The 25859-nt window shown below is 34.7% G+C and overlaps 2 protein-coding genes and 1 long non-coding RNA gene across 4 annotated transcripts; all 3 read right to left on the bottom strand.

Moving 5' to 3' along the window:
• Positions 1-377: 377 nt before the first annotated feature.
• On the bottom strand, positions 378-3193 carry LOC144549231 (malate dehydrogenase, cytoplasmic-like). Of its 2 annotated transcripts, XM_078297966.1 has the most exons (8): positions 2964-3188; positions 2754-2841; positions 2297-2455; positions 2016-2191; positions 1616-1893; positions 1095-1230; positions 743-854; positions 378-625 (listed from the first exon to the last, which is right to left on the bottom strand). In XM_078297966.1, exons 3-8 carry the CDS (start codon positions 2427-2429, stop codon positions 528-530), a joined length of 933 nt encoding a protein of 310 aa, XP_078154092.1. In that variant the 5' UTR covers positions 2430-2455; positions 2754-2841; positions 2964-3188; the 3' UTR covers positions 378-527. The 2 variants fall into 2 exon arrangements, with proteins under 2 accessions (XP_078154092.1, XP_078154091.1); XM_078297965.1 differs by having other exon boundaries at positions 2754-3193.
• A 1804-nt stretch (positions 3194-4997) lies between these two features.
• Positions 4998-7935, bottom strand: LOC144571314 (uncharacterized). Its single transcript, XR_013517485.1, has 3 exons — positions 7785-7935; positions 7218-7413; positions 4998-5704 (listed from the first exon to the last, which is right to left on the bottom strand). It is a non-coding gene; the product is annotated as an uncharacterized LOC144571314 (long non-coding RNA).
• Positions 7936-19652: 11717 nt separating this feature from the next.
• Positions 19653-25008, bottom strand: LOC144549222 (squamosa promoter-binding-like protein 7). Its single transcript, XM_078297956.1, has 3 exons — positions 24486-25008; positions 24258-24391; positions 19653-20293 (listed from the first exon to the last, which is right to left on the bottom strand). The coding sequence occupies exons 1-3, from the start codon at positions 24941-24943 to the stop codon at positions 19857-19859; spliced, it is 1029 nt and encodes a 342-aa protein (XP_078154082.1). The 5' UTR covers positions 24944-25008; the 3' UTR covers positions 19653-19856.
• Between the last annotated feature and the right edge of the window lie 851 nt (positions 25009-25859).

The following is a 25859-nucleotide window of genomic DNA, read 5'->3' as shown; positions in this document are numbered from 1 at the left end:
ATCTTCTAAAGGAACTTAATCCGACTAATTAATCCTTAATTTAATACATGGATTTCATTCTTGGATCTAATGGAATTCCCTTTGCTTCCAGTTTTGCTCAGATTTCTGATGCTGTTGTAGTTGCCTGGATTTTGAATGCAACTCTTGTAATTCCCGAGATGCATGGATCACAGCTCTTGTTGGAAGATGATATGTTGGTAAGATTATTCTTTTAGTTTATCCTTTAATTTTTGAAACAAGTCTATAAACTTTGTCACCTTCAACTTGCAATTATTAATTGATATGCAAATATAAGTGACGGGAAATGTGGGATGAAATGTGCAGTGATTTTGCGAATATTTTGGATTTTGATTGGTTCATCGCCAAGTCATAATTAATTTCTGCTGCTTTGTAAACAGGCGCCATATAATTTATATAAGAATGCATCTTCTAATGAATAGTTTATTTCCGATAAAGTATAGAAAGAGCGTCTTACAAATAAATAATTTTATACGACTGATATTTCAGTCTAATCCATACAATATTAATTATGCGGATACGACTGAATAAGCCAGATTCTTCTCTTCAACAAGCTCCTGTCCTGTGGCCTCCATCTTTCTACGGGAAAACTCATCCACTGTAAGTCCTAATAATTATAAAGATTAAACCATCAGGAAAAAAAAAAACAATCATTGTAGAATTGTAGAAATTAATTTTGCACGGTAAAAGAAACCAATCAGTCTAGATAGGTAGAAACTCATACCCTGTACTATACACCATTCTTTCTTGTCACAAGTTACAGGGAAAGAATAGTAAACGCCGTCTGGTACACCATAAGATCCGTCGGAGTATACACCCATGGATACCCATGTACCCTACACACAAAAAATAAACAGAATTACGATGGAATGCCCATAAACAAAATGTTCAATCAATTTCAGCATTGTTTAAGTGGAAACATTCACATAACAACTGCAATTTCAATGGACACTTAGTTTTCGCCTTTGAACAGATTACACTTAAACATGAACATAGCACGCAGTGCCGATTTTAAATGTCCATTGAAGTTGAAATCTTGTGAAATGTTAAGAAAAAGGGAACATATATAGAGAAACCTTAGGAGTGCCTAGAATCCAATCATGCATGTGGTCACAAGCAGCACTTGCAGCTGAAAGAGAGCTAGATAGCTTGCGAGCTTTTAGGATAGCTGCGCCTCTCTGTTGTACAGTAGAGATAAATTCTCCCTTGAACCTGAACAAAAAAAAAAAATAAGGAAGCAAAAGGTGATACCAGAAGATATCATGTGTTCCTTTCCTAAAAGTAAAACCTTAATTTTCTGCTAGTGTTGTCATCAGGTCAGATCAGGGTGAGTTATACTGTATGATGGGTTTTTTCTTCTGTTGAAAATTAATCAGGTTAAACCCGACTCCAATTCCGACCAGGAACCATTAAACCTGACAGATATGACTACAAATTGTCAAATACAGTACTTTGAATATGGGTTACTGGCATTCTACTAAGTCAATGTTTTAGAAACTTCCGTAAGAAGCAAAAACTATTATGCAATTTTGGAACTCAGTGTTTCCATATTTCTTAAAAAAAAGAAAGATAAGTAGTGCATTTCAGCCCAAATTACCATGCATCATTGGCCACGAGCTCCTTGGCTGATTTTTCGCCATCTTTTGTTTTGACAATAGCATGATTAGCATCAGGATATTGAGTTGAAGAGTGGTTGCCCCAAATGATCACATTTTTCACATCACCAATATGCACATGTAGCCGTTCCGAGAGCTGTCCTAGGGCTCGGTTGTGATCTAGCCTGGTGAGGCAGGTAATGTTCCTTGCTGGTATGGAAAGTGCAAATTGTTTCAGAATTAGTGCATTTGTATTTGCTGGATTGGCTACGACCAAAATCTGAAGACAAACATTTTAACAAGATCAGTTCAATTTCTCAGATTATCTGGGTTTGCGTTGTTGTTTTCTTTAAACTTAATAATTTAAGAGGAAATAGAACACTAATGTAATATTGGTCACACCTTACAATTAGGAGCAGCATGCTGCTCCAGTGCAGAAGCCTGAGCTTTGTAAATTGCAACATTCTTTGACATTAATTCCTTCCTTTCCATCCCCTCCAATCTAGGGAAACCGGCTAGCATCACCGCAAAGTTCACATCTTTACAAGCTTCTACCACATCAGTTGTTGCAACAACTCCTACAAGACAAAATAAAATAGCCAACAGTTCTCAGTTCATGATGAAATCAACCACTAATTAATACAAATAACTGCACTGATGGAGTACAAAAAAAAGACAGCAACCTCTGAGAAGAGGCAGTGCAGAGTCGATTAGCTCCATTTTCACGCCCCCTAAGGCTTCTGAACTTGAAGGGATATCGAGCATGTGAATTATTACAGGTTGGTCGAGGCCTAACATTTGACCTCTTGCAATCATCGGCAAAATCGCATAGCCTATTTGACCTTCAAGAAAAGAAATTTTTTTTTTTTTTCAAAATGATCCATGAAGTAGGTTGATATTGACATATTGTCTCATTTAAATTGTAAAAAAAAAATGATTAGCAACTTCAATAGGACTTCAATTAAACACAACCTAAGCAAATAGAAAAATAATACAAAGTTCAAAAGATCAAACAAAATCTGCCAATTTAAAGTTTTAGTCTAGTCAGGAAAAAATAATTTAGAATATGAAATGTGGTAATCTGAGATGAGAGTGAGTGAGAGAGAGAGAGAGAGAGAGAGAGAGAGAGAGAGAATATACCGGCAGCACCGGTGACCAAAATCTTGACAGCTGGTTTCAAAGCAGCCTCAGAATCCCGGGACGAGATTTGCCAGCATTTTGTCAGTCGCTGGAAAAGGGTGAGAGATGCCATTATAACAGACTACAAACGATACTAAATTGAACCTTCACAGTACCTTGGTAGTTTTAAAGATGGAGAAAAGGAAACTGAAAGGAGAGAGATGCTATAACCTTTCCCACAGAGCGCGTAGGGATACTTCACCAGCAGCTTCAAGTAAAGAAGGGATTGCAATTGATTAGATTCTCACTTTAATTATCGCTAGGGACAGAGGAAGAAAAAGAAAAGAAGTGAGGAGTGAGAACAGAGTAAGGTATATATTCTACGTAGTGATTCCAACTTTAACTGGTTCAATTACGCCAAACTGTGGGAGAAGAGAACCTATGAATCCATGATTAAGAAGAATAGCTCGTCTGGTATCAATGACTCATATGAAAATAAAAAAAAAGTGTCAAAGACAAAAAAAGAAGAAGAAGAACCCTTAAAAGAAAGAATTATTCTTTTAGCACGTGATATGAATATTTCCTTCTCTTCAGTTACAAAAGTTTGTTGTATTTGCTAATTTTAAAATCTAATTTTAATAACATGTCAGTATATTTCAAATTATATGGATGAAAATTAATATTCTGAAATTGACTAAGGAAATTGCTAAATTGCTGATGTGACAAATAAATTTAATTATGCAATCGTAAGAATGAAGATGCTCTTATAATGTTGTATTAAATGACAAAAATTAAATACGAATCCTATACTCCAACATAATAAAATAGTGTTGTATTGCATGACAAAAGTTATAGTGGCAAAAATTTATATTTGGTATAACACAACGACGATATAGGCTGCACTATATATATACTTGGTATATATGAACTTTGCATAAAAGATCCTGCTTCCCTTGCCTTTGCCTTCTCATAAAAGTTGATTTTTTGGAAGTAAAATTGAGCTACGGTTCTCTGTTTATAGAAAAGACAAAAGAGGATGCAAATATAACAACAGCTAATATTTGAAGTAAATTTGAGCTACCATTTGAAACTTGGAAGAGACAGTTGGAAGGGAAAAGAAAAGTATCTGATGCCAACTGGTCCTTTGTTTAAGCTACTTCAGTTTTAGTTTCTCTTTCTCTTCTTTTTCTTTTTTATTGAGGACTATGCTGCATATCTGTACGAGGATCAACTAACTAAAAATTATGATCCCTGCAAGTCATTGTCCCTTGTATTTTCTGCATGGTTCATATTTTATGCAAGTCATTGTCTCTATATAGCTCATTTTATTGAGGACTTTATTGTATCCTTTGCATACTAAGTGTTTGTTACTTTGCCTCAGAGAAGAAAAACAATCATTTTTTTCATCCGAAGTATCGCATAGCTATTTAATAATCATCAATTTTAGAAAATGATATGCAACATCATCATAATAAGTTCAAAATTTACAAATTTGAATAACCATCCTACTATACAAAAATTTGAGCCAATTTGAGCCAATGATCCACTATGCTAATGCAAGTACTCGTACGCCAAGATCTGTTTCATTTTACTCATAATGAAAACCTTCTAGAGCTACTAGATTTTGATGCCTAATCTGAAGATAATCCTCCCCTAAAATAATCACAAGGAGAATAATTGACTATCTATTAGACCATGAACACAACGGCCTAATAAACAAGGAACATACACAAAACAAAATGCTAGGCAGAATTAGGGTTGTAAATGAGCCGAGTTTGAGCGAGTTACCCCCAACTCGAACTCGGCTTGTTTAATAAACGAGCGAGCCAACTCGAACTCGGCTCGTTATCAACTCGAGTTGGCTCACAACTCGTTTATAACTCGTTTAACCAGTGATAGTATTACAACACAAGTTCAAACTAAGCTCGTTATCAACTCGAGTTGGCTCACAACTCGTTTATAACTCGTTTAACCAGTGATAGTATTACAATACAAGTTCAAACATATTTTGCACGAATCTCAAAGCACAAATAACAGTCTAGAAATTCGGATTTGATTATTTTGGAATTTATTGTGACCAATAATTTGCAACTCGAGTTATAAATGAGCGAGTTGGGGCCAACTCGAACTCGGCTCATTTATTAAACGAGTTGGCCAACTTGAGTTGTAAATGAGCTGAGCTGTAAATGAGCCGAGTTAAATGAGCTGTAAATGAGCAAGTTACGAGCGAGTTACGAGTTCGAGCTTTTTTGCCCAGCCCTAGGCAGAATTGCCAATTTTAGACCAGTACTCTAACTGACATCATTAACAAATGAATCGGCACCAAGTTGTGTTTCATCATAACACACTTTTATTGCAACTGAGTTTTCCATCAGACAGTCTCCCCAAGTAAACTGACCCAAAAGACCCTGGCCAATCAGCTCCCTGTCAAGAAAAAAATTCAAATTTTAGAAACACTCCCTGCCTTAAAATGGTTCGAAGAAGTCAGAACATACTCAGGTTTTGTCTGTTGCCATTGGAAATTGGGATTTCAATACAGTTTGATTGCACAATTGAGATCAATTTAAGCAAATTTTGGCTTAAACTTAAGTATACATGCAATTTAGTTTTCATTTGATTTCCAGACAACTGAAAGGCTCAAGCCTTTTTGCAATGTATTCCCTCTGATAAGATAAATTTAATACATTCACATATATTAACAAGTCAGCCCCTTTACTTCAAATATTTACAAAACGGTACATGTCACATTGAAAATTTGTATTAGTACTCCTAGCTAGCTGGTACGGTGCAAATTCCCACTAGCTACAACCATTGAAAGAGGTAAATGAATAAAAAATATTCCCACTAGGTGCAAATTCTGGAATGGATCAAAAATATTGTGGACCATTCATTTAGTTACGATCGAACAGTTCAAATAATTTGCAGAATTTGGTCAGAGAATTTGCTTCCGCATCCATCCATGGCTTGCCAATCTGTGTTGCCAAAAAATAAGCAAAAACATACAAAACAGGATCAGCTAAAAATCTCAACCACCAATTATTTAACGATGTGCTTCTCTACAACAGGTTTTTATGAAACCGGCAATAACTCTGAAACTTGGACTTAAACAAATCAATTGCCTCGCATTAATTATTTTTATGCACTCAAATTCTATACGACCAAAATCATCTTCCTTCAAGACTTACTTTTCTGAAATTTAAACTAAAACCTCCTTACCGAAACGGCAACCCACCTATACCAAAAGGCTCACTGAACATGCCCAGACCGGTCAACTACTGACCGACGTCTTTAATATTGTAGACAGCCTACCATACAAACCACAAATCAATATCTTTTATCACCTTGTCACAATGCACTTATCACAGCTCATGTCTCACAATTCATTGTTATGGCCAACAAATATACCATAACCTATCAAAGACCCTACATCCAATATACTGAACTAGGGAAGGTCCCACATAACACATACGGTGTAACATGTGGATCTGGGTACCACCAGTTAAGCAACAAACCAGCAACAAAAACAGCCAATACCAAGGCAAAAATGAACTCATGGACCTCACCGGACCCTAACCATCCAATTAAAAATTATTTCCCTTCCATTCCTTCAATTTCTTGATGACCAGCAAATTAATATATTAGTAAATAAGTAAATCCAACATGAGAAATTATCCTGCATGTTCTCTAAGCAAATTTGAATACAGTAATATGTAAAAAAAAACCTTCAATTTTCGTAACATATCAAAATCATGCAAAATAGTTTATGCATATTGTCAAATAAAAATATAAATATAAGCTGATAGAGAGCTCCAATTACCTGAATTAAAATCATAATAATATACAACAACAACACGACAAAATGACGAGTTCTATTAAATACATTTTTCAGATTCAAAACTGATGGCATGGTTCCTTTTAACTCTTTCTTTTCTCTTCTCTCTCATAGAGAGGTGATGGCGGAACTAAAAGGGTAAGCAGAAGGGGCAGTTTAGGGTTTCTTAAATGTAAATTTGCACAAAAGCAATCTACCTTTTGAAATTTAAATATATTCTTATTACTATTTTCTTTTCTAATTTCTGGGGTGAATAAATGACCACAACAGATATCAACAGATATTTGCTGAGTTAATTCATTTTCTAGAGCCTTTCAAATAATTTTTTCAATTACTATTTTTAAGACAACTTACCAAAGCCTCTAGAAATTATTTGTGGAAGACCTTAAATATAAATTGTTATCATAAATATAGTTCAAGGATAATCATTAAATACCAATTTTTCAGGATTTTACACCAGCTCATTACATTTTTCACAGCTTATCCAAAAAAAGAAAAACACATTGCTCTATGTCCATCATTCTTTTATGCTATATGCAAGTCTCATAGATGATCCACCTTTCATTTAATTTATCACAAAATTCGTTTTATATACCAAACTTAAACTTGTATAAAAAATATACCAAACTTGAACAAGATTTAGAGTACTTAACCTGGATTCATCAGCTCTGTCGTGAGCCTGGCCTACTTGATCTCTATCAATTTTGCAACCCTAGCAATTAGTTCTCACCTGGTAAAGAAACTGGATCCATCAGCAGTTGGTGGTTCCACCAGATTGCAGTGCCTCTCAAAGCCCTTGAGGATGTAAAATAGTGTCAAATACCCCTTTCAGCCTAGCTTCTCCTTTTCCTATAGTTTGGATAAGGCTTAGAAGAAGAAGATAATAAAAAGGGGCGGTGCATTTCAATTTGCAAAAAAGATAATGAAACCAACACTGGACATGCTTTCGTGCATTAAGCCTCTGATTGGAATGAAACTTTTGAAAAATAGATTTTATTCTAAAAAAAAACTTTTAATTGCGTTCATGAAAAAGTCAATTTTTTTATTAAATTGCCCAATTGTGGAGAACAATTGATTTGCAAAGCTAGAAAAAACATAGTTTTGGTTAATTACCCGGTTGTCTTTAATCAAGGATTTCAAAGGACTGGAGAGAGAGAACAAGATTAAGACCTGAAAATCATGAAAAAAAATAGGTAGAAGCAAAAAAACAAGAACAATACCTAGTCGGTGACACTGAACCAACTGGTGTCTATCCCCACCCCTCCTCTTTTGACGGCCGGTGAGATCAAATAGAAAGGGACAAGCAAAGAGGAGGGAGGGTTTGAGGTTTGGCACTGGCGCGATTAAATTGGGCAAAGATTTGGTCTGGCGAGCGGAGAGGAAAGGACGACGTTTTTACTCGGCGCCGGTATAACTTCATTCATTTTCATTTTTGTTGTAGTGTGGAAGTGGAACTGTGGATTGCGTCTCACGGCGGGACGTGGTGAAAAAAGGGGTGCCCATTTTTCCGATTTTTTTATTTATATCCAAAAAAAATATATAAATTTAAAAAAATAACCAAACCGCCTGTTAATTTCGAAATCTACCCAAACCGGAAATTTTTTTTTCGGTTTCAATACCAATTTCCGGAAAAAAAATTTCCGGAAATTGGATCCTAAATCCGGAATAATTTTTTCCGGATTTAGGATTTTTTTTTTCTAATTCCGGAATAATTTTTTCCGGAATTAGTTTTTTATTTGGGGAAATTTTTTTTTTCATTTTTCAGTTTTTATTTATAATTTATTTATTTATTGTATTGAAGTATTACAAATATTTAATATATTTTTTAAAAAATAGATGGAATACTATATAATTTGATTTATTCGAACGACTGCTACAAATAATCCGGATCAACATTTTTCATGCCGGATTTTTTACGGCCGTAAGAAAAAATAATATAATATAATATATGTATATGTATATATAATATAATATATGTATATATATGTATATATAATATAAGAGGGGGGTTCCAATGCCTCATTTTTTTCATACCTTATCATACCTCATATTTTATATTTTCGTTTTCAAAGTCCAAATTGTCGATCCGAACCGTTCAATAAAATATTTATATAAAATATACATGGAGATGAAATTTTATATTTTTTGGATTTTTTTTGCTATTTTTTAAGATAGGTACAAAATCAATGTTTTTGAACCGTTCAAATAACAGTGATTTTCTACACATCTTAAAAAATATATTATATTATATATACATATACATATATTATATTATATGTATATTTTAAAATGTGCATATTTTAGTATAAATATTTTAAAATAGCAAAAAAAAATCCAAAAAATATAAAATTTCATCTCCATGCATATTTTAGTATAAATATTTTATTGAACGGTTCGGATCGACAATTTGGACTTTGAAAATGAAAATATAAAATATGAGGTATGATGAGGTATGAAAAAAATGAGGCATTGGAACCCTCCTCTTATATTATATATACATATATATACATATATTATATTATATATACATATCCTCGCTACTAAATAGCACGCAAATTTTTTTGGGATTCAAAGCTCTATTCACCCAAACAAGATCTGAGCCGTTCATTTAATAGATTTGAGCCACTCATCAAAATACATTTCAATCTCAGCCTTTAATTAATAAATTTAGATTTTATGTATCTATTTCATGTTGTCAAATATGTAGAAATCTAAATTTAATTAAAACCGTATCCACTACATGAAAAGCCGCATAATAATTCAACAAAATCTCCACGCGTTTTTCTTCTCTCCACGAATAGGCACCGGACACGCGTCACGCAAAAGTTGGAATATCTCAGCGGGATACGCAAAAGTTGAGATATCTCAGAGGATACATTCCCGGATCTTCCGTGGCCTGTTTGATGTGGTTGTTTGTGTTTCCATTTATTAACAATTCATTAATTTTTGTTTCTCTCATTATTAATTAATACATTATGATAAAATCAAATAAATATTAATCACATATAAAAAAAGTAATCAAAATAATATTTCAATCCCGTTGCAACGCACGGACACTTAGCTAGTATATATATACATATACATATATTATATTATATTATTTTTTCTTACGGCCGTAAAAAATCCGGCATGAAAAATGTTGATCCGGATTATTTGTAGCAGTCGTTCGAATAAATCAAATTATATAGTATTCCATCTATTTTTTTAAAAATATATTAAATATTTGTAATACTTCAATACAATAAATAAAGAAATTATAAATACAAACTGAAAAATTAAAAAAAAAATTCCAAAAAAAAAAAAAACCTAATTCCGGAAAAAATTATTCCGGAATTAGGAAAAAATTATTCCGGAATTAGGAAAAAATTATTCCGGATTTAGGATCCAATTTCCGGAAAAAAAAATTTCGGAAATTGGTATTGAAACCGGAAAAAAAAATTTCGGTTTGGGTAGATTTGGAAATTAACAGGCGGTTTGGTTATTTTTTTAAATTTATATTTTTTTTTGGATATAAATAAAAAAATCGGCCCATTTTTACAGCACCAATTCCTTGGTATACAGCACAATATAAATTTTGGGACGAAAATACCCCTGCACCAAGTCTTTGGTTTTTCGACAGGTCTGTGCTGTGAAAATAAGGGCAGGGGTATTTTCGTCCCAAAATTTATATTGTGTTGTATATCAAGGAATTGGTGCTGTAAAAATGGGCACCCGAAAAAAGAGAGTTAACGGAGCAATTAGACTAACGGAGAGCATCACATTTTAAATACCTATTATACCCTTCCGAAAAAATAGTCTGTTAAATTTAACAGAGAATTTTGATCCTTACTAATCATCTAAACCGTTCGATCGTAACTAAATGAACGGTCCAAAATATTTTTGATCCATTCCAGAATTTGTCATATATATAGAGAGAGAGATGGGCTATGGTGCATTGCAATGCATAGGCATTCTTGTGCATTGGATCGTAAATCACCGATTCAAAGTCTAAATGACCGATCCAAACCGTCCATCTTGTTCTCCATATTAATATGTACTTAGAGACCAAATTTTTACATTTTTTGGAATTTTTTTTACTATTTATTAAGCCACTTTGAAAATTTGAAAATACGGATGAACAATAAAAATAGTAAAAATTTCTGGACCACCGGATCGACGATTTTCAAAGTGACTTAATAAATAGTAAAAAAATTCCAAAAAATGTAAAATTTGGTCTCCAAGTACATATTAATATGGAGAATAAGATGAACGGTTTGGATCGATCATTTGGATTTGAATCGGTGATTTATTGTCCAATGCACAATGATGCTTATGCATTGCAATGCACCATAGCCCATGTCTCTCTCTCTATATATATATGTAGGGTTTTCGGATACCACTTTTGGGGTTTCGCGGTAACCAAAACCCTTTTAGGCTTAAGCTGCGGAAAGAACGTAAAACAAAAATTTTTACTTCTAACTCAAGCCGTGAATTAAAAGGGATATGCCGGAAAGACCAAAGCAGAGTTCCTTCTGAAGTCTTTCATTGCAAGGACCCTTTTAATCCTTTTTACAGATCTACTCCATGATTGATTTCTAAAACTTTAATCTACTTACAAATTAAATAGATTAATATAACATATTTATACCTTGTTTCCAAATCACAGTTGGAATGCAGACCGAGCGAGTAGAGCCTCACCAGGGAAGGAGTCGACTCGGAGTATCACACGTGTGATACCTCTATCGGTTATCCACCAGGACTAACCGGAGAGCGGTTTATTTCTTCTGCCAGAAATACCGTAAACCGCGGAATTATGCAAAAACACTATTCACGGGAATAAGACGAAAACCCGTAAACACGAATTTTCGGTTGCTCAGTTTCATCAATATGCAAAACTGACATACCGTGAAATTCGGTAAAACACTATTCATCAACCCGTAAATATTCTCCACAACAACCCGCAAGATTATACGTCAACTACGTATAACTTTCTTTTCTCAACCGAAACACTATTTGGGAGAGAAACCGGGAAAGAGAGAAAATACCGATTCGTTTCTGCACGAAAAGATACATGTGAATGTGCATATGTATATATGTGAATATATCTTTCTCTCTCTACCCCTCCACCCCTATTTATAGTGTTTAGAGTTGGTTGCAAAAGACCAAAATGCCCTCCAAGTTCGGCCTATTTACAAGACATGCCATTGACACCTCATCCTTTTTATATGTGAAATGACCAAAATACCCCTTCCACACCCTTCCACATCCTTCTCCATGCTTCTACACATGCAAGGTGGCATAGGTGTGAAATGACCATTTTGCCCTTGTGGATAGGATTGATGACATGTCATCTGGATAGGATCAATGACGTGTCATGCGGATAAGCTCGAATCTGAAAAGACCCGAATGCCCTCGGCCCGAACACAAATAATATTCGTATAATTATTCTAAACAATTATATATATATTTTTCTTTCGGTTATTTGTTTCGGTATCGATGACATGTCATCTGGATAGGATCGATGACGTGTCATGCGGATAAGGTCGAATCTGAAAAGACTCGAATGCCCTCGGCCCGAACACAAATAATATTCTTATAATTATTCTGAATAATTATATATATTTTTCTTGCGGTTGTTGTTTCGATAATTTATACAATGTGTCCTGCACATTTATAAATTAACCGGTCAACTTTTATATAACGTGTCACACACGTTTATAAATTAACTAATGTTTTTGCTTGTTATTTTTACATAACATTTATAATTTAATTATAACACGTATAATTAATTATAACCATCTTATCATTGATCATAACCAATTTATAATCAATCAAAATAAGATTCTCCGATTAACTCCTATATGGTGTGACCCAATAGGATCTGTGTTATGTTGGTAAATAGAGTTAAAACCGTTTTAACTTCTATAATCATGGGTGGCGTCTGGCAACACATCATGACCATCCAATTACACAGATGATGCTGTACTGTACAATATCACGATCCAGTAAACAATTTACTTGTGTCTGTTCCTCTGTCTCATAGCTATCAGATCAGTTTCAAGGTAGATGTGTGTCATTCTTGCTAACTGAATCTTTTCTTGATCTTGAGCATATTATCAAATATGATTACTCTTGTAATCATACCGCGCGCTGATAATCTTACTCTATCAAGGGGCCCAGTGATGCTATAACTCGTATAGAGATACGAGGGACAAGTAGTATTCTTGGCAGACTATCACTTCCTCAGCTAAGCTATATATATCGAAATGCTACCGTTATGACTGCTTTTTACGGACAGTGTTAGATAACACTCACACATATATATTTCTTAGTGGGAACGATAAATACCTCATACTTTAGAACGTGACACTGAATGAAAAACATAAATGACACGAACACAATTCTATTTAATGTTTTCATTCGGGGTCTGTCAAATACCATGTTACTAGAACATGTATCTATGTGATTAAAATGACATCTCGTGTCAAATGGTTTGTAAAACTTAACTATCTTTCAATCCACATACTAACCTTATAGTGGTAATTAGTGTTCCTGCTAATTACCTTGGTTAGTGACCTTTTAAGATTAAGAGTATATATCATCTATATTATGGAGTTTCACAATTTCAGTCATGAACTCGAAATGATCCATAAATTCAATAATACTCAAGGCAACAAAATGATATTAATCATCCAATTCATGAACAAAGCTTTATGATAAATTATCGTATTATTGACTTCTAGATTATTACAAACTAACAATATATATATATATTTATATATAGAGTTAGGCTGGGGTGCTATGGATAGCATAGAGGCCTCTATGCTACGGCTCAATATTTGAGTTTTCAAAATCCAAACGGTCGATCCGAACCGTTCATCTTATTCTCCATATTAATATCTGCTTGGAGACCAAATTTTACATTTTTCTGAATTTTTTTACTATTTATTAAGTATTTTACAAAATTGTTGATCCAACGGTGGCTGTACAAAACAGTAAAACCGTTGGATTAGCGATTTTCAAAATGGCTTAATAAATAGTAAAAAAATTCAGAAAATTATAAAATTTGGTTTCCAAGCAGATATTAATATGGAGAATAAGATGAACGGTTCGGATCGACCGTTTGGATTTTGAAAACTCGAATATTGAGCCGTAGCACGAGAGGCCACTATGCTATCCATAGCACCCCAGCCTAACTCTTATATATATATATATATTTATATATATATATATATAGTAAGGCTACCATACCTTGCAAATTAAAGTGGGTGTTTTAATTTGCGCTCATATCTTTAGTTTTGAAGTTCAAAACGTTGATCCGAACCGTTCAAGGTGATATCCATATTATAACAATTTTCAAACCATCTTAATAAATAGTAAAAAAATTTCAAAAAATGTAAAATTTGGTCTCCAAGCACATTTTAATATAGATTAAACATCTAAAGGTTTGGATCGGCTATTTGGACTTCGAAACTAGAGATATGAGCGCAAATTAAAGCATCCCTTTTAATTCGCGAAGTAGCGTAGCCTTACTCTCTCTCTATATATATAACAGTATAACATAGCTAGACCACATGTATCTTGATAAGGGTGAAATAAGTTGTTATTTTTTCTATTACTTAGCCTATATTATTGCCATTTATCGAGTTACAATTGCTTATTTTATAGAAAATCCGATTCATTTTTGTTGTTTCACTTGATTTTAGAGGATTGTAGATTTTCAATGATATTGGAGCTAAAACAACCATAAAACGATGCAATTCTGACATTCAGCCTCAGCTGCACGGATGCTACGTGCAGTTTACATCCAAATCACATGCGACTCAGGCATCCGCATGCAGAAACTGCCAGAACAACGATTACAGATCTAACTTCCTAATCAAGGCCTATATAAGCATATAGACGCCAGGAAAAGATCTCTCTCTTGAATCTCTGAAGATCATACACATTAGAGAGTACTTAGAACTAGGGTTTCACTCTTGTGGAGGCTATGCAAAAGAGAAATCAATATAATAGTAAAGTCTTCATTAGAAGAGGAGGGAGAGACAAGACTCAAAGACGGCGTGCATGAGAGAAGAGACAGCATAGGTGTTCTCATTCCATCTCTCTTTATTGCTCTCTTTCTTTATGTTTTTTTATCTCTTTTGTTGTTGAACCCGCCATGAGTGGCTAAGCAACCCTTTTCTAAGGTGAAGACATGTAATCTTGAATTCTTATGAGTTTAATCTAGTTGTTTATTTATATTATCATTGCACTATGATCTGAATTCTTACTGATATTTTATGCCTTATATTCTTGCTTATTGTGTGGTTAAAGCGACCTCATGTGATTAGAAGTGTACACTCATTTTATGCCTTTTGGGGCTAACCAATATTCTAATAGTACAAGTATCTTAGATACAAGTAGAATATGACTGACCAGTTGACCGCTTGTATTCGAACTACAGTAAGGAACCTACTAGGATATGGTTTAGTAGACGAACATCGCATTCCATGACTAATAGTGGAGTAATCTTGATTATTGGTATTGTGAAATATTAGTAATTATGACTTATCATTAATCTTCATGCACTTATACTAAGTACCCGACCTAGGACTTACTCAATTAGGGTGTTGTGACACCGAATTAGTGCTCAACACTAAAATAGGATTAGCAGCTCTCAGATTGCAATTGATACCAGTGCAGGGCATGTACAATTAAGGTCAAACCGTGTGCGATTCCAACTAGAGTAGAAACCAGACCTTGTACGGTTTACCCAGACGTGTGCGGATGGTGACAGAGCCGCATGCTACTAAGTAACTCTACATTGACAGGTATTAGCAGTAGCATGCAGTTGGTGACAGACCGTGCGTGATTGTTATGACTACCAGAACCTAGATTAAACAAGTTTGAATGATAGAGTGTGTGAATCCCTAGAAGCTCATCTTCTAAACACTTAATCTACTACTACTTCTCTCTTGTAATTCAATATTACAACTAAGTAACTAACAATCAATCAACCAACCTAAAAGAATCGATAACCTAGAACTTAGTTTACATCTTGGATCTCTTAATACACCATCTCTACGGATCGACACCCGAATCTATACTATATGATAGATTCATATGCTTGTGAATCGATAGTAGAGTAGACATTAGGGTTATAAATATTATTAGCATTGATTTCCATCTTATCATATATTATTGTACCAACAAAAATGTACATATCATTTCCAAACCTTCATTAACTGTAAGTACGTACTATACGACCAAAATTATACCCCCACCCAAAATCAGTAAAGCTTTCAAAAAATTATACCCACTAGTTGTATCAACGATATAAATGTACATCATATTAATGTACCAATAACTATTGTTCCTAATTACCACAAAAATTTACATCACATGTACCAAAAACTGTCCAGGTTTCAATTTAGACCCCTTTTTCATCATGAGGTAAAACATGATCCAAGAAGTACTTACAGCATGTTACACGGATCGCATGTAGTTCTTTTTCCTTGTATGTACTGCTCAATTTGTTCTGTATTAATGAACCCCAAACATATTAACAACATATACATATATATAATAAGAGGAAGGTTCCAATGTTTCATCTTAGGTTGAATACTAATAGACGTAAGTTTATGGTTGGAACCCTAAGAAGGTTAAATTGCACTTTCGTTACCAAGTTTATTAAGCCAACAGACGAAAGTTTAGGTTTAGAGACATTATGTACAGTCAGTAGAGCCTTACACAAAGAACCGACACAAAAACAGAGCATGTTGTATTCACTCGATGCCCACGCAGGTCGCGTCACACAGGTCGCTTCTGAAAGGAAGCGGGTCGCGTGAAAGGGGCTAAGAGGCAGAGTGAAAGATGAAATCAGAAACCTTGGAAACGTCTTTTTATTATTTGATAAAACCAAACTTTTAATTACTGTTATTTAATTATTGCATTCAAATTTAGGATCTTAAACAAACAAACCAACCATTTGCAGAACTTCTAGAAACAAATTAGTTTGAGTAATTGACCAGATTAGACTTGAACTGTCATGTGGATCGATACCCTGAATATACTACTCGATAGGATTGTACACTTGCAATCTGATTTGAAAGGTGTAAACAAGGTTAAAAGGTACAGCTTGCTGTACTGAAACTTTGTGCATACTTTTGTGTGAACAAACATCTCACTCATAAATATATCAAATGTCTTATTTTTTGGCATACACTCTAAACATGAAAAGATTTTCTTCACAAAATTATTTAAATCTACTAAGATGTCTAAAATAAAATACAAATAATAAAAAAAAGAAAGAGGACTGCCCGTGGGACAGGTAGTCGGCTAGTGTTGTGACCCGCCCGTAAGGGGAGCGGTCTGGTGGCATTTTTGGGCCGCCCGTGAGCCTGGCGGTTGGGTCATTAAAAAAAAAAAAAAACCAATGCAGGGTTATTTTTAAAATTAAGTTTTTTTTTTTAGAGTATTAATAAGCCCGTCTTTTGCGTCCATTTGTGATGCTTTGGTTATCAAAAAGAGTACTTCAGTTTGATTTTTAATTGCCAATTTTTAGCGCTGAAGGGGCAAATACAGGTTAATAAAAAAAAAGTAACAATTTTAAAAAAACAACAAGTTCTAGGCTAACAAATAAATATTTGTAATTAAATAGAAACAAAGCAATTTTTGAGGAAAATGTACTTTCAATTGGTGGAATCATAGAAACTAGTTTTAGTCTTGTTGCAAAAACATATGTTCTTATAAATTTTGAATAAGAGGTCTTTTATAGACAGTTAAATAAAAGCTGGTAGGCTATTTACATCTAAAATGGATCCATGCAAATTTAGTTTCCGAACAGCTGAGAAGTCAGAAGAGAATAACAACCCTGGGCTGCTGTATGCAATGGGCTACCGCTGAGTTGTCTGTTCTACGGGAACAATGCTGCTTTGTGGGCCGAATCATTTTCGCTTTGATCGTTTTGCTTCTTTTTTTGTCCCATATATGTAGCCCTTAAGCTTACTTGAATAACCGAAATTTTTTTTGTTACCACCCTGATATATCGAAATTAAATGATTACCATCCCGTTAGTCAGAATGTCATTTCTACCACCCTCATAGACTGAGTCTGCGCACAGGTCTCAATCAGTTCGCCGACCTAATCTACGCACCGAATCCGTTCCCAAACCCAATATGAGCATGTAACAATCCAATTCGTGCTTAGACTGGATTTGCGAATGGATGCGGTGAGCAGACTAGGTCTACGAACTGATTGAGAATCATGTGCGGGCCCATTCTGCGAGGGTAGTAGAAATGAAATTCTGACTAACTAGTTGGTAATCATTTAATTTTTTAATTTATTAGAGTGGTAAGTAAAAAAAAGGGCTTAAATAACCAACTCATCCCGTGATATTCCACTCTTCCGGACTCTTCTCATATTCCACTTGTTATAGGGTACATTTGGATGGAAGTTAGAATAGTGAAATTTAAGAATAGCGAATGAAAATAGAAAATAAATAGTGATTTTCGTATTAGTATAAAAATGGTGCTATTCGGATTAGTAAAAATGTTGTTTGAATTGTTCATTTAAAATAGCGAATAGCTGTAACCGATAACAAATAGTGTTAACAAGGTAGTGTATTGAAAAAACCCAGGCGAGTTAGACCCGACTCGGCCAAACAGGGGACTACCGCACCTGACCCGGACTGACCCTAACTAGACTCCTGGACCGGCACAGACCAACCCTAGGGTCTGGTCTAGTAAGAGTTTGATACCGTTTTTTGATCTAGATCCCCGTAAACCCGACCTGCCCCTTGAAACCTCCAAAACCCGCCTGAAACCCCCAAAAACCTACCCGAAATCCCCAGAAACCCCTCGAACCCCCCCCCCCCCACCCCCCAAACCCCCAAAATTCCTCAAAAACCCCAGCCCCAATCCGGACTCGACCCGGACCAACCTGTGCTAATTTTGGACCAATGGTCTAGCATGGGTTTGGTCCAACTCTCCCAAATGAGACTCGCCGGACCCAACCCGGCCGAACTCGTAGACCCGCCACACCCAAGGATCGCGAGACCCGTGGCCCGGGTAGGTTCGGACCGAGGGGACCCGACCCAACTCGTTTTCACAACACTATAACAAAGTACTAATTAAGATGAAAGATAGGCAAGTAGGGTCTCAAAGAAATTATCTCGATGTGGCGATAACAGAAGTGGTGTCAATTTTATAATTTTAGTACTATGTTAGCAGAAATCCAAAAAGCAAGTATTTTTTTTCTCTTTCTTCACACTTCTGAATAGTAGTTATTCCGACATTTATAAGAAATAAAAAATAGCAGTTATTCTAACTATTTTGAATAGCAAAAATATTATTTGAATGCAAATTGCTATTCTGAATAACCCTCTATTCTAGCTATTCTCATTTCATCCAAACATTCCTAAAGATCAGAAGTTTGAACCCCGTTCACAACTACACATTCTCTGCGAAGATTTCCAAAAAATAGAATAATTAGTTCTAGCATGTCAAGAGAAGCTGATATGTTTGAGTTATTATTTAAGAGCTTAAAGCTCATACTAAATTTAGTGTTAGTACCCCCATCAATTCTCTAAATTTCATGTACCATTCAAAACAAGGCCTACTTAATCTCTATTCGATTTCCCATTATTCCGTGAAGTTTTTTTTTTTAGGACAAAAAAATAAAGCATATTCTTACAAGCATACTTATATTTGAATTTTCTAATTTATTTTGATTGGCTATGGTAAAAAAAAAAAAAAAAATTGTGCACCGGGTAGTGTAATAACTGAGTTCGATGAGTGTTAAAATGATTTTCTTGATGTGCAAATCTCGATAGAGACGAGATTAATATATGAGACTCTTGTTAGTCTTTATAATTTATTAAAATAAAGAAATAGCTAATAACCTTGCATTAAAAAAAATACCAATTGAGGTTAGAAATTAGGGCTAGACCCTTTTATTGTTTACTCATAAAACCTTGCATCAAAATTTGGAGTTGCTCTAAACACTATAATTGTATCTGTGTTTCATTTTAAGTTGACTTGAAAAGAAAAGATGTATCTCAATAACTGATGAAAACAAATGCTTTTCATTTTTTCTTTTTACTTTTCTGAACACAGAAACACAAGTCATTAAATTGTATTCTGTAGGTTAGGCTCAACAAAGCAGCCATGCATATATATTAACAAAAAGCTAAATTAATAGGATTCCCTAGAACAATCACCTAATAATTCCCACAAAAATTTGCTCCACGAATCCACTTAAATCACCATTAACCCCCAAAACAAAATCTCAAACAATGAAAAGGAAAAAAAAAATAGTACTAGTAGGTTCAATCACACAACATGTGTACCCTCCAAAGACTTCCAAATCTCAGAACAATCCTCTTCATCATTCCTATCCACCACTCGCTCAAGTGAACTCCCGGGTGCTTGCATGAGGTCAAGAGTGACATGGCCATTGGCATCATTTAAGTGAGCCCAACCATCATCCAGATGGCGTGGTGGTACAGTGACCTGGAGCTGGTGCGGCCAATGCTGAGTTGGGTATGAATGGATCCTTGCACCGGTGTTCGGCCACACTGCACGATCCGAACATATTTGGCGAGTGAGAACAGCTGCACGGTTTTCAGCTATCAGCTCGTATAGAGCAGCACTGGAATGGGAGGAGAGGTCAGGTGTCAAGCACCAAGGTGAGGCCTTGGATGACAGAAGAGAGAGAGCACGGCCAGGTGTTGTCGGTATGTTAGAGAACCCATGACCCGCTGCTCCACCTGTGAAAAATTGTGCAATTGTTATATCAGGGAAAAAAATTAGATCTTTGTTAATTTCTATAGTTTACATTTATTTTTTGTTTATCTTTTTCCTCTCCTGACTACTGCTCAATAGTCTATAATTTGACAATGAAGTATCGTACAATTTGCTGTTTGTATGAATATAACAACAGAAACTAGAGATTTTCTAGAGATATATTTTTGTTTGGTACTTCAGGTTTACAGAAGGTTTGATTCAATTTTCATGTATTGAACAAATTACATCATTTACACTTGATATTTCATAATAATGTACTAGGAACTACCTAAAAGTGGTCGAACTTCCTATCAACATAATAAATAGAAATGAAAACTATGCTAAAGACAAATAACTATAAAATTTAAGAATCACATTCACAACAGATAGCGCTTACTAAGACTGAACCACTGACCAAAGGTGAGATCTACCCATGTAAAAGTTGTCATGGAGCAAGTGTCCTAGGGATTACAGAGTAAACTTGTAACACAAAGTAACATAATTTATAATCACAGAGAAATATGCCATAATTGATCAGATGGTTTAGAATGTTTGTCCCACCATAAAATACTTTACTACTGTATTTAGAGGAACTTATTAGTGAACAAAGAAAAAAGATCCTCAAACAATAATTAAAACAACAATAACATATAATACTCTTTCAAAATTTAATTAAATGGAGGCAACATTTCCTACAAAACACTTGTGCAACAATAAATTACCTATAAAATGCACATGCAATGCTTATAGCGAAAGTAACATCAGCCAAGTTTGCCCGCTAAGAGTTGGAGCTGTTGGAACCTTAGACATGGTCAACTAATTATGAAATGTAAAGACAACTACTCAAAGAATATGGAAACACAACAAAAACCAAAGCCGGAAAAATGAAAAGTGTCAGAATCAAAGAATATACACACCTAAATCCTAATAGATTAAAAAGTACAACATGAGGCAAAACCAATTTTCCAATATTAACAGGAACATATCTCGCTAAAATGAAATATGAGGTTGTAAGTGCAGACCACACATGCGTAAAATCAAAGACATTTTTCTTTGGCCTTCTATAAGACCACTGTATAATTATTAGCTGCAATTGCACACATGATGTACTACATCAGGTAAAGTTATAGTATTTATGATCCACAAATGCCAATAAACAACTTCTGGCAATTATATAATAACAACTGTGCAATTTGCCAGTTTAAAACCTAATTAATGCTGACACACAAAATGATCGTCTTATGAAGAGAATTACATGTATAGCAAATTGAACTGACAAAAGTGAAATCATCAACTTTAAAGATTATTTAATGTTATTCTAACATAACCATGAACTCATACCTATAAATATTTACTGTTTCTTAATAATATGAGATCCAATTTGGAATTTTCTCTCTTATGGCATTCTATGTTAATACGATTAAATAGCTTGCAACATGTAATATTTCCAAAAATAAAGCTAGTTGACTAACTACCAAAGAAGAATCTAACATTCACATTTAAATGAATAAAAGGAGATATGATTAGTTAAAAAGGCACCCATTAAAAGTATTAACAATTTTGAGGTAGATTTTCTTATATTTCACAAAGAAGGTGCATGCTACTGTCTGATTAAATTTGACATTTTGCATGTATATATGCATATGCATTACTAGACCATTGCAAAGATATGATATGCTTTTTATGGTTGGCAATAGAGCAGATAAATTCTTACTTTCGGGTGTACTATAGATTCGTGCAAAGTATTGCCAACCACCAACTAAACTATGTATATGGTGTGTGTGCTAACCAGTCATTCTTTCCTCTTTGAATGGCCTTAAAAACCGAAAAAAAAAATGTATTCTGCCGCGGCAAGAATGCAGATTCCAGTAGCATATTGGCACTATTAACAAGCATAGCCTCACTTTTATCTTACTATTTAACACCTTTTAACAACAAAAAAGAGGTTTATATCACACATAAAAGATATTCTTGTATGTTACAGAATGTCCAAAATTTTAAATGGTAAAATTGACTAGTTATAAAAGTTTAATCGACTCCAAACAAAGTGAGTTGCAGAGGACATCATATGAGCTAGAATAGTTTAATCCTGACAGAAGTCAAATGGATGTTGGACATTGTCTGGCAACCACCATGTGACTTCAGAGACAACTTTCCCTGTTGTTCTACATTGGATGATACTATTGAAAAGATTTATTCTCTCATGAGTTTGGTTCTATTAACATTAAAAACACAACTGCAAGAATAACATGCATCTGTGGTACTATTTTCAACACTATTAAAGTTCCCAAGTTGTTTCCTAAATTAGTGAAGTAACAGTACCACTTTGGAAATATATATCACAACCAGCCGCAAATAATTATGTCATTAGAAGCAGGTGCCTTTTGTGCAACATAAAATGATGGCATATATATAGATGTTTATTTATGAAATTCTCGCTCGAAAAGGGAGAAAATTTTGCTTTTTTAGAGGTGGTCATTGAAGGAGCTGGTCATCCCAACAAGTAGGCTTTCTTTCAAGTGACAATGAAAATTGTTTTAAGCTGATCCTTTTGTTTCTGAAGTTTACAACAAACTCGAAAGGGGAGGTAGTACAATTGGCTAGGAAAATGTCCTAGAGTTGTTATACCCAAAGGTCGAGAGTTCGATTCCCCCTCACGAACCTTGGTAGCTACTACCAAGTTTTCAAAAAAAAAGAAGTTTACAACAAACTCTATCTTACTATACTCTATGGCCATTAATTAAAATTGCAAGGAACTAATCAAGTAGATAAACTCAATGATAGTAAATTTAATATCTGCCTCTTCTTGGTTTATGAAACACTATATATGAATATGGGAAAGAATATGCACCATAAAAGTAAACTTTCTGATCTAACACTTGACATAGATATGATATATGTATTAGTAAGGGGAATTAGTCATTTGGAGGATGGGTATAGAGCATGCTCATGTAATATGAGACTGACAGTCCAAATCAACACGTCCTATTTAGTCAGGCTAGCTCGATTTAAATTGCAGTGTTAGTATTTATACAAAAAGCAGAGATTAACGGAATCAGGTGTAATTAATTGAAAACAAGTGGCCCAAATAATAAAACTTGAATTAATATGCCAAAAATATTCAACTACATAATTTTTGTCTAATCAAAATGCCAAAAATATGCAAAACTTCAAAGCTATCAGTCCTCGGAATACGACCAGATTATAAACTCTGAAATATAAGATACAGAAATAATATCTAAATTAACTAAGTAATTAATTTGTACCCTATGAAAGGAATGTAGTCAATAAAACTACAGGAAAGGGAATGAACAAATTAATTAAAGCTATTAAACTTGATAAAAAGATAGGAAGGTACCCTGGAAAGAAGATATTGTAAAAGGCTGTGCTGCAACTTGCAATAAAATTAAGATGTGGAAAAGTGGGAGAAGAAGAAAACATTATTAAAAATAGGGAATAGCAATATAGCACAGCACATTCTGTGCATCAATCTATTGATTTTCTTTTCTGACAGTGACCGGAGTTGATTGAACAGTCATGATTTTGACAACAAACGAACTCTTCTACTCAATAAAAAATTGTAATTGTTGTATCCGGTATCCCTATCTTTTACCGTTACAGAGAGAGAGAGAGAGCGCACAAACCCTAACCGCTAACCCTACCTAAAAATAAAATATATATACCTAATCTAGTCCGCCTTTATTAAATTATCACCAACGATCCTGTTCACCTGCGGCTTTATGTCCAATCAGCACCCTTTTCACTATTTCTTGGTTACCCAACCTGAATTCTTAATTTATAACTATTTTATTGTATTAATTTGTATCTCATGTTGTTGTTGGCTCCTCTATAATTTATTACCGATTTGGGCAGAGTTTTAAAATTTAGGATACGGGATACCTGATTCCAAATCCAAAATTCTAAAGACATGAAATTGAAGAAACGAACCTATTGCTAGAGAATGAATTGAGTTTCTCATAATAGATTCATGCGCATTGCTCTTTCTCCTGCGTTCATTGTGCCCAGCTAGCCTCCTCCTACAACTCCTCTTTGCATCATCAAACTCAGATATCACATGAAACCTGCAATTACAAATTACAAGCAAATATATATAAATATATATAGATTAGAAAATGAATTGCTGAGAAATAAGAAATGAGATGCCATAATACGTACCTGCTACATTGTTGACAGAAGCGCTGTTCAACGCCTTGTACGGTGACACGTGGCGCCTTGGAGTGAAGCTCGCACACCTTGTGCCTCCTGTGGTACTCCTTCGCGTCAGAGAGAGACCTGTTACATCCCTCCACCTGGCACTTGGGGATCGAAGTTGGAGGCAGTACTGGCAATTGCTTGTCCCGTTTTGCCACGTGGATTTCTGGCGCCTGCTCCTCCTCCTCCTCCACGTAGGATGGCCTCTTGCCCAGCTTGAGACAGGTTAAGTGATGATGGTTTTGGTGTTGGGGGAGGTGGTAATGCTGCAGCTGGATTGGCTGCTGCACTGCTAAAGAGGAGGAGGAGGAGGAGGCGGAGGAGGGGCAACTGAAATTGCTGTAACTGGAGCTACCGAAATCGTAGAAGCCTAACTCCCAAAGCCTTGTATTAGCATTTGTGCTTGCATTACCGTTCTCCATATATAACCGAATAGAGATCTCTTTTTTATTTTCTTTACAGTTATGTGAATGTATGTCTCCTAAAAGGGGGAAGAAAATGGGAGCTAGTGGGTTATATGAGAAAGTGCTGTGACCGGTACGACCGGTGCAGCAGTGCAGGGGGGGTGAGGCATTAAAAATAGGAAAGGGAAAGTCACGTGGCGTGAGACTCAGGTGGGGCCTTGACGCGTGGGGCCATGTCATTGAGTGGTTCCATCGAAAGGGAGTGAAGTGACAAGACCGTAGCGGCGTTTGAGATACAGAGAGAGAGACAGAGGGGTCATTAGTAGGTCTGACTGGAGACTGTAGGTTTAGATAGGCTTGCTGGTGGGTTTGAGAGGCTTCTCTTTGTTTCTAGAAATTACAAATACTGCGGTTGTCCTTTTTATTAGCAAAATTAGATTTCTGTCTATACGGAAGTAACATAAAATGATATGATATTATTTTAGAATAATTATATGAAATTTCTCACTTTTATTTTTTCATCATCTTTCATTTCTTAAACAGATTTTAATTTTTATAAACTAACTTAATTAATTAATTTAATTTAATTTATTCAAAATAATGTAGTCTTCCAAGTTTAATTAAATTCATAGATATAAATATTTACAAGATAATAAATTAATACTTATAAACTAAGATATTAATACTTACATGTCTAACTAAATATAACTATATGGGGACCACTCAAACTACGTGGGAGAAAAATTATACATGTTTTTAGAGGTATATTTTTTTTTTCAATATCGTCCACATTTCTCATAATCTATAAGAAATTTTGCGAATTTAAAACCACGAACGTATTCTACGCAATTTTATCTTTCAAATGAGATCCATGATGACATACTTTCGGGATCATCGTCACACAAGTATTTATGCTTCATCGTGCAAGTATTTA

Source organism: Carex rostrata, chromosome 2 (assembly GCF_964058835.1).
Source record: "Carex rostrata chromosome 2, lpCarRost1.2, whole genome shotgun sequence".
Taxonomy (NCBI): domain Eukaryota; kingdom Viridiplantae; phylum Streptophyta; class Magnoliopsida; order Poales; family Cyperaceae; genus Carex; species Carex rostrata.
The sequence above is the reverse complement of the archived record's forward strand: the minus strand, read 5'-3'. Positions and strand labels throughout refer to the sequence as shown.